Here is a 13,728-nt window from a genome sequence, read left to right as displayed (position 1 = left end):
GTAGTTGTTTTACGTTACCCCATTGTCCAAAGAGTGCCATGAGAGAGCAAAGTGCCTGGGCTGAAAGCTTCATAATGGCTTTCTTATCAATTTACCTTTGGCATAATTTTTGCAGTGAACACATGTTTAACGAGTATACAATTAAATTTTTATTGTAATTCTGAAGGACTTGGCAAAATATTTAAATAATGTAAAAGATGGAATGAAAATTATATGTTCTTTAAATCCCTGGAGAAATGAGGCATGTTTGATTTCAAAAAGCACTACCTTTCCACATGACAGCCAAACATATGGAGAGCTGTGTCTCACTTGACATTTTAACGATTCAGTTTAAATTGTTCTGAAAGGATGGCTTACCTTGTTTTAAAGATGTGAAAGAATTCGCTGTCCAGAGCTTTGTCAAAGGCAGATGTTCTCATGAAGTATCAAACCCTTGCATTATTTGGACTAGCACCATTAATATGAAATGATAGTATCCAAAGATTTCATACTAGGAAGAATTTTAAATTTTACATATAGACAGAAACAAAGAAGAAGATTATTTGCCATCAGCAACACACAGCTGCTGCCAGTGTGGATTTTTTCACCTTTATCTCTTATCTTGTTCTGTCTAGAAATATATTAGCAAAGGAGGGCAGTGTTGATGTCTACTATACCAAAGAATAAAAATTAACTCAAGAAATAGCATATGACAAGAATGAAAATAGAGCAACACAAGGGTAATAAATTAATGCAATATTCTGGTTTTAGCTGAAAAAGTTGGGTGAGAAAATGCATATTTTTAAGTGGTCTAATCGGCTGTACAACACTTGTAGCACAAGTCAGCAGCCTAAATGAGCTGTCAGTCAGAATGCTGTTGAAATCTATAGCTTAAAATGAAACAAATTGAAATTGGTATTTTTGAAAGAATATGATTTATTATGTTTGATGTTCATAACATTTGATGTTCATTACATCTGTTGTTCATAAAAACATCAAAATAGTTTTTGGAATTGCAAAAGGGGCACAGTCAAGTATGGAGGCAGGAGAGGATGGGCTTTAAAGAAATCTTGAGTCCAACAGGACTTTGTTTCCTTCCTGTGAGGAGTGATGCCTCACATGGCACTGATCACACTGCTTGTGCCATAAAACCCAGTTCCTGCCCCTGCTGCACTGGTTTTTGTGATCAAAATATTTACATTTATTTTGCCTCAGTTCCTGACTGTAAGAAAGGCAAAATAATAGAGTCTCCTTAATTTCTGTAACTCTGGGGCAGAGAGCCATGCATGGTTTATGGAGGATGCTCAAGATGTTATTAATTACCAGTTACAGATATTTCCAAACTGTGTAGAAGTACCTGGGGCTTTTTTATATCTCCAGGGGAGCACAGGAGAGGGAAACCCCTTCTTGCTCAAGAAGGGAATCTTGCCAAGAAGTTTCCTTAAGGGGTAAAGAAGGTTAAATTTCCTGCTCGAGATGGTTTCTGGTCCCACCCTGCTCATGGGGAGATGATAAATCAAGGGTACTGAAGAGTGACTCTGAGAAGGCAGATACCTGATTTATCAAACATCCTGAGCAAGCTCCTTCAGCAAACTTCACAGGAAGTGACAGGGTTCTGACATCTCAAAAGTATTGCTGCATAATTTGAAACACACCTGTTCATCAGCCACATTCAGCCTTGTGTAACACACCAATACCTTTTGGTGAACCAAAAAGCATTCTGGAATAGCTCACCAAAGCATTCTGGAATAGCTGGTTGTCAGGATGGGCCAAAACAGAGTTGCCCAATGTGATCGATACACTTAATTTCTGCACCCAAATGATAAACCTTACATCAGATGTAAAATTCTGTTGCATGCCTCAGCTGGTAATTAAAAAATTAAAGAATTTTTTGTGGGTAGCCTGCATTGAAACAAAGGAACCTTAGCTTATTTTGGCTGATGCTGATAACTCTTAGTGGTCTGGTTTTGCTAATCAGTACAATCAAAATGCTGACAAATTTGGAGTGGCAATGCTAATCCAAATGATGTAGCTCAAATCTGACTTCAGCATTGTCACAAAGGCAAGTAGAGGTGGAAAATTCAGTTTTGTTGGCAAAGAGAAAATAGTTTTTTTTATTGAAGGCTGCCAGAAAATTCAAGTTCCTCAGTAGTACAATAGTTTTGATAAAGGAAATGCATGTTTCAGGTATAGAAAAGAGTCTAGTTGGATATTAGTAACATATGTGTTTTCTGTCATTGTAACCATAGTTCACAGGAGTGTAGCATGGAGAAAAGGTGACAGCACTAACTTGGGAATTGAGCTTTTATGGAGGGCTGGACAAATTTCTCAAGGTCTGTTGAGGGAGCCTTGTCAGTCCTTTGCTGCTGACTGTGGTGTCCTCGTCCAGCTGGTGAGGGTTGCTGCAGGGCTCCAGGCATTCCTGGCCCCCAGCACCGAGCCAGGGCTTGCCACATGCTGGGCTGCACAGCTCCACACCCACAGAACACAGACCTGGGAAGGGGGGAGAGTTTAAGGAAATGTTTGTCAGTAAAATGGGACATTTTCATTGCAGCTAGCCAACATAATCAATGTGAACCCTGGTTTTATTTCATGTTAGGCCAAAGCATAAATTCCAGTAGATTAAAAACATAGAGTGCGTGTTATCAATTTCTTTTTTAAGACTTACTAGTTCATGACTAATTATTAACTTTTAGGATGCGTTTGCCTTTTTGATCAGGCTCCCTTAGCATTTTTATTTGGGACAGGAGCATGCTTTGGAAGGGAATTGCTCCCTCCATTTTTCCCATGTACATGACAGAATGGAGTGGATGCATAAACTGGATTAATTTTGGTTAAAACTAAACAAGAGGTATGTTCCAAAAGTGTGTCTAATGTCCTGCAGATGTCTGTGGCTGCCAGGCCCATTGGCTCAACTGGAGTCAGCATGAAGCACTCTGCCCAGGCAGGTAGTGTTGAACTTTGCAGAGCTGTTTCTGTGTGCTGTGCTGTGTGCCATTGGAGAGCTGGGCACATGAAAATGCAATTTAGGAGGACAACTTCTACCTTTACATCATTAGATTATGTACTTACATATTCCCGTTTTCCCCAGATATTATTCGGACTTCTTCGGCTCCCATGCAGCCTCTGTCTGCATGACCTACTTGCTTTTTCCAGAGAAACTCAACTTTTGAAATGTTCCCAGAAATTTCTGTATCAATGTAGTTCAAGTATGTGTTGCCTGGTTTGAGAGTTCCCCTGCCAGAAGAAAAGCACAGAAGTGATACTCAATGTTCTACACAAACGAGGGAGAAAAGAAAACTTGGCTATGGGCAGTAAGGGAGATGAGCTGAGGGGTGCTGTGAGAGCTGGGGCTTTGACTACTGCTGTTAGAATTTTATGAACCTTTTTTTATAGATTTGATGAAGTTCCTGTGCCTTTCAGGATGAAAAAATACTTATCAGTTAGCACAGCCTTTGTCAGTATTGCTGTGATTTATTCTATGCATTACTTTTGAAAAATAAAATCTTGAAATAACTTCAAGTCAAAAAGTTCTCTCAGTATTTCTGGTTGCTCTCAACCATGAAGGAAATTGAAAATTATAGTTTACATTTGTGCCTTCTGTGCTATCACTGTTCACTCTACCAGAACACACACCGCAATGTGACATTAACATTGAAATTATCTGTGGGTTTATTGCTGCAGTGGTATTTATAACTAAAGGTACTCCTGGCACAGACCAGTAATGGGGCTGTGTTCAAACACAGGAGGTTGGTTTTGTAATATTGAAGCTGGGTTGCTGACCAGCATCTGTTTATTGAGATTTAAATTCACATTTACTGAAAAAGGCCAGGCTGAGTGGATGGGAATCCCATATTCCAGCACAGTTCATGGGCAAGCTGCAACTTTCTTATTCACATATTCCCCAGAGGAGGGGATAATCAGATGCACATCACTGAGCTCTTTGTCTTTTCAGAGATCACCAAATCATGTCTGAGTCCAGCAGCAGCCACAGAGCTCTTGTCCATTTTGCTATGCTAACATCAGCCTCAGAAAACAAAAGAAAATACAGAGCAAGAGGGACCAGCAAACATATTTTTACCACAGTCTGCAGCACAGGGAACTTCCAACAATTATTAGCTGCTTTTTTTACCAGTGTAAATCATAGACCACAGAGAACAAGATGACACATGTAAAATAAAGCTGTGTATAAATTCCACGTGTTAAAAGCAATAGAGCCACATTTCCAACAGCCACATTAAACTTACTTGTCAATGGTATATTTTTTTCTGAACCCATTAGTTCCAGTCAAGGCTATATCTATATTTCCCTTCATGGTTTCTGTTGCACATACTTTGACATGTATCTCTTTTCGCCAGCCTTGGAAAGCAAAATCAAATGGATTACAGCTGTAAGGAGATTTCTTTTCTAAAGGCTAAATTTCTTATATGTTTCAGTGTCTCTAAGAGAGAGAAAAGGATTGCACAGACACACTTTTAAGCAAAAAATACTTGTGATAAATTGCAGTTCATTTATGAATTTTCCTGTTTCCCCAGTCCTGTGTCTATTTCTACATTAATCACAACTAAAACTGCATTTCTTATTGCTCCCTGCCATTTTGACTTGATGAGCAGCTAAAATATCCTGAAATGCTCCAGTTTTATAAATTTTGCCAATAAAAACAATACAACATTTTAAAATTTGAAATTATGGACTTCCAGCAAAAAGTCCTCCCTGGTTCCAGCTTATATAATTTTTGAATCCATCATGTAATAACCAAGTTTAACCCAAAGGTGAGCATCATTTGATCTGTTTTTACAATTATCTCAGCCTTCTAAAATAATCCTGGTACTGCATGTTCCTAACACCTAAAATTCTAGATGTTTTATTGAGTGTAACTCATTAACTGCAGCAACTCTGCAGAAGTGTAAAGTCCTTTTTCACACATAATTCGTTGCCACTTTAGAATACACCACAAAATGAGCACTTACGAGCATATGGAGGGGAGGACCCTGTGTTTAAATAAACTTTTTGATGTTCTTTTTCAGTTTTATGTAAAAACTTATCAGCATAATGACCCATCAGCGGGCATCCTTCTTCTGGACATGGAAAGCAGTCTCCCTGGGGGGAATATAAAAATGTGCCTTATAAGATATCATCTATTTTAATCTCACTTTTTAAATTTTAGGAAATTAGGATATTTCGGCTTTTTCCTTTTTTTTTTTTTTTTGGTTTGGAGTTTTTTAGGTTTTTGCTTCTCAGTTCAGATGACATCTTCAGTATTTATCAAAGTGGCTGAAAAAGGAGTTGAGGTGGTCAGTCATCTTATTTCATCTTGTTGAAAATCAGAGAGAAAGAGGTTGGAAATATGATCTAATTATGACCTAAGACTTATGGTCTTGCAGGGACCATAAATAAATACCATAAAGAGTGTTGTGCCTTGCTACCTGGTCTGTAAAATCCAGGTAATATATTCATCTTTTATAGGGTCCGCTGGAAGGTTCTCTGCTGGTTATAGCATGGTTAACTATGTTTCCAAGGGAGTCTGGCTGAATATCTCACTCATATGGTAAAAATATTTATGTTTAGGAATACTGGAATTTAGGAATTTAGGAAGGTTGGGCTTTCCCATCACACTGTGACATGAAATAACTCACACATGCACACTAGATGAAAAAGAGGGAAGAAAAGAGGAAATTTATTTCTGACTCAGCAATATACAGAATTCTAAAAGTAACTGTGGATTGGAGGATAAAATTGCCACCTCTCCAACCACACTGGTCAAACTAACAGTCCATCAATTCTTTCCTCCTACAAAGGAGAATGCAAGACAATCATTGTTTATATGAACAGTGTGTGAGAACTCCAATAGAAATATATAAACATCCAAAGGCAAAAAAAAAATTTAGAAGAACTTTGAAACTTTTAAAATAACAAAACAACACTTTCCATTTGGGATTTGTTCTGTCAGCCCTTTATCCTTTATTCCCATGCAGAGCTTTAATGAATTTAATCTATCTACACAGATCAGACTTTGACATCCATTTAAAAAAGGTAAGAAAAGATAAGCATGAAAGCAGATTAAATGCAGTGGGAAAAAATAGCTCTGCTGTGTTTAGGTAGTTCAGTTTTGATATGTGGGAGGTTCTGCTCAAACTGGTATTAATGGACCTTTGGCTATTTATGTATTTGATGAAAAAAGGCTACATGATCATCATCACTTCTCTATAGTGAAATTGTTTGGGTTTGGGGACGGTCTGAGTGAAGGTGCTCAGTGGTTCTGAATGTGCCCATATCCCCTGAGCCCAGTGTAGAACTTGTCCCAGAAATTATTAAAAGAAGAAGGGCAGGGCTATAGAGCATCAGATAAATCCAGACCTGGTACTTACCAACACAAACTGTCGGTATGTGTCACACTGATACCCCACAAATCCATCTGGAGTGATGATGCTCTCAGCATAATACCTGAGACTTCTTTTATGTGCACATCCAAAAGATCCATATGCTGGGCAGAAAAAAAAAAAAAACAACCAACCCAAAAATACCCCAACATGTAAAAAAGTGATTAAAGCAATACATTAATGTAAAGTCCATGTCAAAGAAACATTCTGGGGTCTCTTTTCCTCAAAAACACTTGCATATTTAGTGATGTCTCAGGTAAAACAAATAGCAATGATTAAAAGACATTTAAATTGTGAATTATTTGGTTTTGTAGTAAGACTGTGTACTTATGCCTACATATATTATTTTCTGTTGGAAATAGGTAGTTTTTAACAGAGGTGGAGATGCACAAGGTGAAACAAGAAGCATTTGGGAGTATTTACCTTTGATATTTTAAAGATTAGAATATTTCATAGCTATGGTTTTTGTAAAGCATACAATAGTTACAATGAAGTAGTTTTCCTTACAGTTATCACAACATGGTATTCTGTAAAATCAGTTTCCACTAATTTCTAGAATTAAAGGTAATTTTAGCAATTATTATCAATTCTGTGGCTTTTGGTGTTTTTAAGCACTAGGAAATCTGCAGTCATTTGATAGCAATTCTGTGAAATCCTCTGGAAAGCAGGATATTTGGCAGTGTGTCCTTGATTTTGTCAGAACTCTTTGAAGCAAGTACTTTTTCCCATCAGACTGAAATTTATAAGCAGCCAGTAAGGAAAGAAGAAAATGCTATTTGGGTTATATTTACATGTCCCTTACAGCAAATGTTGTCTTCCTTGATTCTGAGGTCTCTTCTGTATCAAAAATCCATATACTAAAGTTAGATTTTTTTTGTATAAAAATGGGCTTTATTCCACTTCAGCATGTGGTGGGGACTCACAAACCACAGGGGAGAATCTGCGAGACACTGAAGTAGTTGCAAGCTATCACAGGTTGTAATGAAAGGAAAATTTCCCTTAATGGCAATATTTATGCATCTTAAAGATAGACCAGCCGGTGTTGACCAGTTGACACATTGTTCTTTCCATAAGGAAAGAAAAGAAAACCCACATTAAAATCTCCCTGAAAAGCACTTGTTGGCTGTTTTTCTTGGAAATAATCTGCATCATCAAGGCATCCTGATTATGTTTTCTTAGTAGCTCCTTCTTTAATTCAGAAGGGTTTGTGCTTTTAAACCCTCAGCTCTTACAGCTGGCTCAATTTATGTTAGTGGCAAATTCACTTAACACCTATAGTCTTTCTACTGCATCAAAAAACTATAGGGAAAAAGTCACTAAATATTATTTCTAAAGCACTTCATGCATAAAACCACTACAGAAATGTAAACATTAGCAAACAATAGAAAGGTTACCAAAGTAAGGTTTAACCCAGAGGAGGGAGTTAAGGCTGTCTCTATTTTTAAGATCTGCTTCAACAACCAACTCCATATGCTTGTATTCAATAGAGATGAGTTTCTCCTTCAAGACAAAACATTGCAAAGAAACTTGTGAAATGTCTCTGGAAATTTTTTTTTTTTATTTAAATACAGACATTTTTATGCATTCAAATTGGAAAGTGTTATTGTTCCAAGTGACTTTGGCACAACCAGCTTTCAGTTCTCTTTGTTACTTAGTTCTCAACCAGTTGTAAGGGAGAGCATTTTTGAAAGCAAATTATTTAACTAGTGGTAGGGATTTCAAACCATTTAGCTGTGAATAACAGATGTTCTCATTTCTGTAGGTTAGGATCAGAAGACAGGACTTTGTGGATCTATTGTAGTGGATCCCGGGGTAATTCTGATTAACTGCCCAACTTCCTTTGAAGAACTACTAATGGAGCAGTCATTTTATAATCTTTTATATTTCTGACCTTGGGCTGTTCCCTTTGAAGAGACTAAAGCTAGATGGCATGCATGAATCCCACTAATATTGGGAGTAGTATCTTCCTAGGGAGAAGGAGAGCTCAGATTTTAAAATACTCATTTTTGGATTATCCATTAATGAAATTTTACTAGTCCTTCATGTGAAGAATTCCCACTGAGGTCAGCCTCTCAGCACAGTGATAGGGTCTTAGAAAGCTTGTGATGCACAATTTTGCATACTTTAACTGAAGTTTTCATCTAGAATTTGCCTTGTTTAGTACAAAAGAAAATTGGAGGGTATTTCAGAGACAGTTTAATGTTCTGTTTTTGAGCATTGTCTCCTTATTCCAAATCTGAGCTATATATAGATCCTACCTTATCCTAACCTTTGTTTCTAACTTATAGTGAGGTATTGTTGTAACCTATAATGAGGTATTTCTTCTTTAAAATATATTTACCTCTCATCAGGTCATTGATATCCCGGGTTGCAGGAGGTACACGAAGCTGGCTGCATCCTGGCATCCTCTTCCCACCATTTGGGTAAAAATCCAGGTGGCCACAAGTCTGAAGAATCCCTGGAGCTGAAATGCACAATAGATTCTGGCAGATCACTCCTAGGTGTTCTGTAGCCAACCTGTGTGCCAATAGCAGCCTTTAAATGAAAACTTACCAAAGTCAAAGAAAAGATGACCAGCATGAGTATGAATTATATCAACAAATTTTGCATCTGAAGGATCCAGCCTAACCATTGTGGGAGTGTACTGGAAAAGGGGCCCAGCTGGATCCAAACCTAAATGAATGGAGATAATGAGTAAATAATGCTATATGTATATCACCACCTACAGGTTATGTATGCTATATATGTGATTACATTTCTGCCTTTACATAAAAAAAAAAATCCATTTTGTGGTCCACAGCTAAAAAATAGGCAAGGTATTAATAGAAAGCTGCCTGAAGGTATTGGAGCACAGTAAAATGCTGATGGCTGCTTGGCTTACTTTTGGGAACAATGATATAAGAAGAGATTTGGTTTATTTGGATTCTTTCATTATTTTATTGAAAAATATGAAATCTTCATATGTTTCTGTGAGCACATAGATTTATTTATGAATTTTTATTTGGCAAGAAGGCTATTTTTATTTCCAGAATATCTTGGTTGAAAATGGTATCCCTTCACTTCAATGTCAGTGAGGTCTCTTTGGAGATAAAGAAACACAGCTCTGACCCCAGTTTCCCTGAGTTGCTCATGTGACTGCTCACAGTGCGCATGCCTTAGACAAAGCAATGTCTATGCAGAGAAAATAACTGACTGGGGGAGAAGGAAAGCATAAAATAGTGAGTTTTTAACAAAAAAAAATATATGAATGTGTCATGCCTTGTGTGCCACCATGCTGGCTGGACACCGTTATTTATGACAAACCAGCAGATTGCATTCTGTATTGTGTTTACAAAGCAGCAATGATTCTTCAGTTCTCTTAACTTGTGTGAAAATGTCAAGTTTTATCAGCTGAAATAGCTGCAGTACCTGTTATTCTTCCAATGCCAGGCTTCCTCCTCCCTGCCTCCCCTGCAACGTGTGCTCCAAGGCTGTGGCCGATGAAATGGATGTTGGCAGGAGAGTAGCCGTATTCTTTCTGTGAAGGTTTATGGAAAGGAGAAAAAAACAGTGTGGGTATACAAGCCAGTGACACTGCAGCATGTCCCCATGAATGCTAGGACATGGCCAGGTAACTGGGCAGAGAAGATGAGTGTCCTGGTGGGATGTCACAGTTCTGGGTGATGGGATCTCCACTTTAAAGAGAAGCAATTCCCCAGTCATCCCTCTTCTCTTCATTTTTAGGCTGTTCATGGCTATTTACCATCTTATCCCACTACACTAAAACTAGGGGATTTAATTTTTCATTTCAGATTTTCAAACCTTTTGAACTGCTAAAAAGTCATGTTAGTTTTTCAAAGTCAATTATGACACTAAAGCAGGTATTTTCATTTGTGTGGGATTAAAGCCCTTCGATAACATTTGCACCTGCTTTACTGGGTATTTCTTGTTCTTCCTGGCTCTATTGAATTAAATCTAAAGGTGCCACTTTGACCACCACGTTTTATGTGGACTGTGCACATTCCAGGGATATTTTTTTACCTCGAGGAAGTTCACCAGGTACTCCAGCTCAGCCCCCACAATGCGGACGTTGTTGACGGCGTCCGTGTACAGACCACTGGAGCCGTCCCTCCAGTCTGTCAAAATGCAGTTCACATCTTCAGAGTGAAACATGAACTGGTGGAGAACAGGAAAAGAGCAGAGAAGGGAACAGGCATTAATTACAATTGTAGCAGGGCATATGTCAACTGTATTTTGTTTTGTTTCTGTGACTGGTGATGACACATCTCTAGGAATTCCTACTGATTCTCAAGATCAACACAAGGAGGCAGAGTGGAACCAGAGATTAGAGGACACTCACAAGCTTCCTTCAGCTTTTTTTCCATTCCAAATGCCTTGGTTGGCTCTAAGATACCAACTTCTCTTAATTACAGTACCAAAATAGGTCCAAGCTTTATTCTTCCTTTTTTTTTTTTTTTTTGCTTACATCATCTAAAAGAATTCTCAAATTTGTGCTTGAATTGTTCAGACCTGAAATTCACACATTATAACAAAAATATTCTATTTAAGCACTTCTGCCAATAGAACTTTCTGATTTTGTATTTTATTCTGAAACAATTTCATTTTTGAAATGTGCCAGAGTGGAATGAAACCAATCTGCAGAACAAAGCCTTTTGGTTTTATTAGATCAAACGTGTCACTCAAACTGACACGCTTATTGTGACCTTTTGCTGAGGTGAGAAAACTCACTCTTTCCCCCCCACTTTATTATTGGCAAGGAATTGAAAAATCAATTTATTATGGCTTTCCCTGTGGAGGTGAATGCAGCAAAAGGGCATTAAGCAGAAAGCTGAAGTGCACTGTACTCATAGGCAGGAACAAGACAGTGGTTGTGTAGGACCGGGCTTCGTTCTGACTTTTGTGCTCCTTACATATCCCCTGAATTAACGAGAGAACAGAGGTGTAAATTTTACATGGGGATTTTAATCCAGATGTGAATATTTAGACTTTCAAACGCAAGCCAAATGATGGTTAAACACTAGTTGTACCCACCCTGCATATGCTTGTTATCCAGGGGAGATCTGCTCCAGCAAGGTGGCCGTGTATAATGAAACGAGTTTTCCTGTGCGCCCGGAAATTCGAAGCTTTTATAGTTGAAGGATTTGTAGCTGAAATTCTCTGTGCCAAAAGAACCAAACAACCAACAAACACAACAAGGATGTGACTGTTCCATCCCACTGTACATTTTGATAAAGGGCAGAGTGCCCCAATGGTTAAGGCATAGTTCTAGACCTAGAAGAGATGGGTCTTATTTCTCATTCCTAAACTGCCTTTTGAATTTCAATTAATCACTTAATCACTTCAACAAATGCTTCACTTCCTCTGGTTAACTGAAGTAATGATACTGGCATCTTCTGCACAATGCTTTGTGATATACTGGTACAACATGCCATGCAAGTACAAGATTTTATCTAACTTGGCAATAGAAATGCAAAGATAGCATCTTCTGCAAGGTATTATGTGGTTGACTTTGAAACTATAGCTATTTTTCTTTCTTTTTTCCTTTGAAGATAAGACCTTAATTGCTTCATTTATATTTTATGGGAAAGCCCACCAGGCTTATAAATTCAGAGGCTGTAGGTATTTTGGTGTGCATTGAGAAAGAAGACATTATTTTCTTTTAAAGAAATTCCGAGTACTAACTCTTATGTATTTTTTGTTATGGTTTTGTTGATTTAAAAGGGGGATGTCATGCACTAACTAGCAAACATATCACCTTCAGTGAAAGACTGATTTGTTAAAACCTCATAGACCCTCTCTGCTGGAGGAGTTGGACTTGTTCTGAAGTGACTTAATAAACACCTCCACTGATTGTGACTGCCATTTATATAAAACCCTTTAATTCTGAAGCCTTTTACGTGCAATAACTTGTGTTAGAGGGCTGTGATTAATATGTTGTAAATATACCTGGCTCCTCAGGGAGCTGAAATGAGGAAAAAGGAAAAAAGATGGAAGAAAATTATCATGTGTCTAATATAGAATTGGAGGTTCTCCCAGCAGTCATGTGAGCAAAATATGTGAGAAAGGAAACTGTTCCTACAATTTATTGAATGTATTGTACACTGTCAGTATTTAAAAACAAAGCATTTTCTTACTTGGTGTTTCACCATGTTATCTCTGGTGTAAAGAAGGAAATTTGTGTTCACAGCATCTGGAGAGCTGGGCAAGCCTGCCAGTTGTCTCCCTGGGATCCCAGCCCATGGGGGGCTGTCTGAAAAGCATCCAAGCCTCTTGTAGCAAACTTCCCTTCCTGGGGCGCACAAAGAACAAGAGATTTGTGTTCTGGACATGTCACAGATTCTGTACCCGAAGCTGTCAGGAGAGGGTTTACACCAGGAAAGCCAGACAAGCCTGATTTGGATAAGGATGGAACTTCAGAGCATTTTTCATTAAGTTGTGCTTGGGTGTTTTTGCAGCAAGGACTTGAACTTCAGGAGTGCTTCCTGCTGCAAACAGAGCCTGGAGCTCAGCCTGGTGAGCTCAGGATCTGTTTGCTTGAACATGTTGTTAAACACAGCCCTTGGAAGAGGACAATAAAATCTTGATCCAGGGAAGAAATCAGTTTTTGCTGTCAGCACAGAGTAGTCCTTTAAATCAGCCCTAAACTCCAGGGATTATCTAAATTGTTATTTCTTGTGCAACAGCTCATAAGGGAGCAGAAAGAAACGAAAACATTAAAAGAAATACTTCTGGTTGCTCCACAACAGGCATTAAACATCTCCCTTATTTTTTTCATCACCATAAGATTTTAATGGAAGCAATAAAGTGGAATTTGAGTGGAAGCTTAGAGCAAAGCACAGCCTCAGGATGTGTGGCCAGTGCCTGAAGGACCAGTTTCACAATTTCTATTGTGCCTTTAATACAGTAATGGTGCAAATATGACATGCAGGTGTTGCCATTAATTGTCATCATTCCACACTGTTATAGCACAACAGTTGTGAAATCCCAAGAAATTTTTATTGCTATTAAAAAGTCCATTCTTTCTTATCATTAAAGAGGTATTTTGGTCCAAGACTATGTTCTTGTTCCCTGCGTAGCAATGAGAAGAGTAGGTGCCCAGGCTCTCATTATCAGGGTTGTAGCTACCATGAATGAGTTGAGGGTAGGAAATGTTCTGGAAGAATTTCAGTATCAATTTGCATATAAAAATACCTTTCTGATTCCCATTTTGTTTACTAGCTACAAAAACTTTTACAGAATTAAAAAGTAATGAGTTAAATGTGGGAAAGACATGACATGACTCAGTGGACCTAATAAAGAATTATGTTAAATGCATCCCAATGAACAGGTTTTTTTTCTAGAATATAGATATCCTAGTATAAGCTGCACA

The 13,728-nt window shown here is 38.1% G+C and overlaps 1 protein-coding gene across 1 annotated transcript; it reads right to left on the bottom strand.

The window, feature by feature from the left end:
• Window positions 1-617: 617 nt before the first annotated feature.
• On the bottom strand, window positions 618-12,835 carry LOC110474113 (pancreatic lipase-related protein 2). The gene is made up of 11 exons (XM_085582894.1): window positions 12,494-12,835; window positions 11,391-11,516; window positions 10,380-10,514; window positions 9,768-9,876; window positions 8,913-9,032; window positions 8,701-8,823; window positions 6,348-6,463; window positions 4,950-5,079; window positions 4,227-4,338; window positions 3,052-3,216; window positions 618-2,472 (listed from the first exon to the last, which is right to left on the bottom strand). The coding sequence occupies exons 1-11, from the start codon at window positions 12,686-12,688 to the stop codon at window positions 2,265-2,267; spliced, it is 1,539 nt and encodes a 512-aa protein (XP_085439020.1). The 5' UTR covers window positions 12,689-12,835; the 3' UTR covers window positions 618-2,264.
• Window positions 12,836-13,728: the final 893 nt, after the last annotated feature.

Source organism: Lonchura striata, chromosome 6, assembly GCF_050655825.1.
Source record: "Lonchura striata isolate lonStrDom1 chromosome 6, ASM5065582v1, whole genome shotgun sequence".
Lineage (NCBI taxonomy): Eukaryota > Metazoa > Chordata > Aves > Passeriformes > Estrildidae > Lonchura > Lonchura striata.
This window is presented reverse-complemented; position numbering and strand designations above follow the sequence as displayed.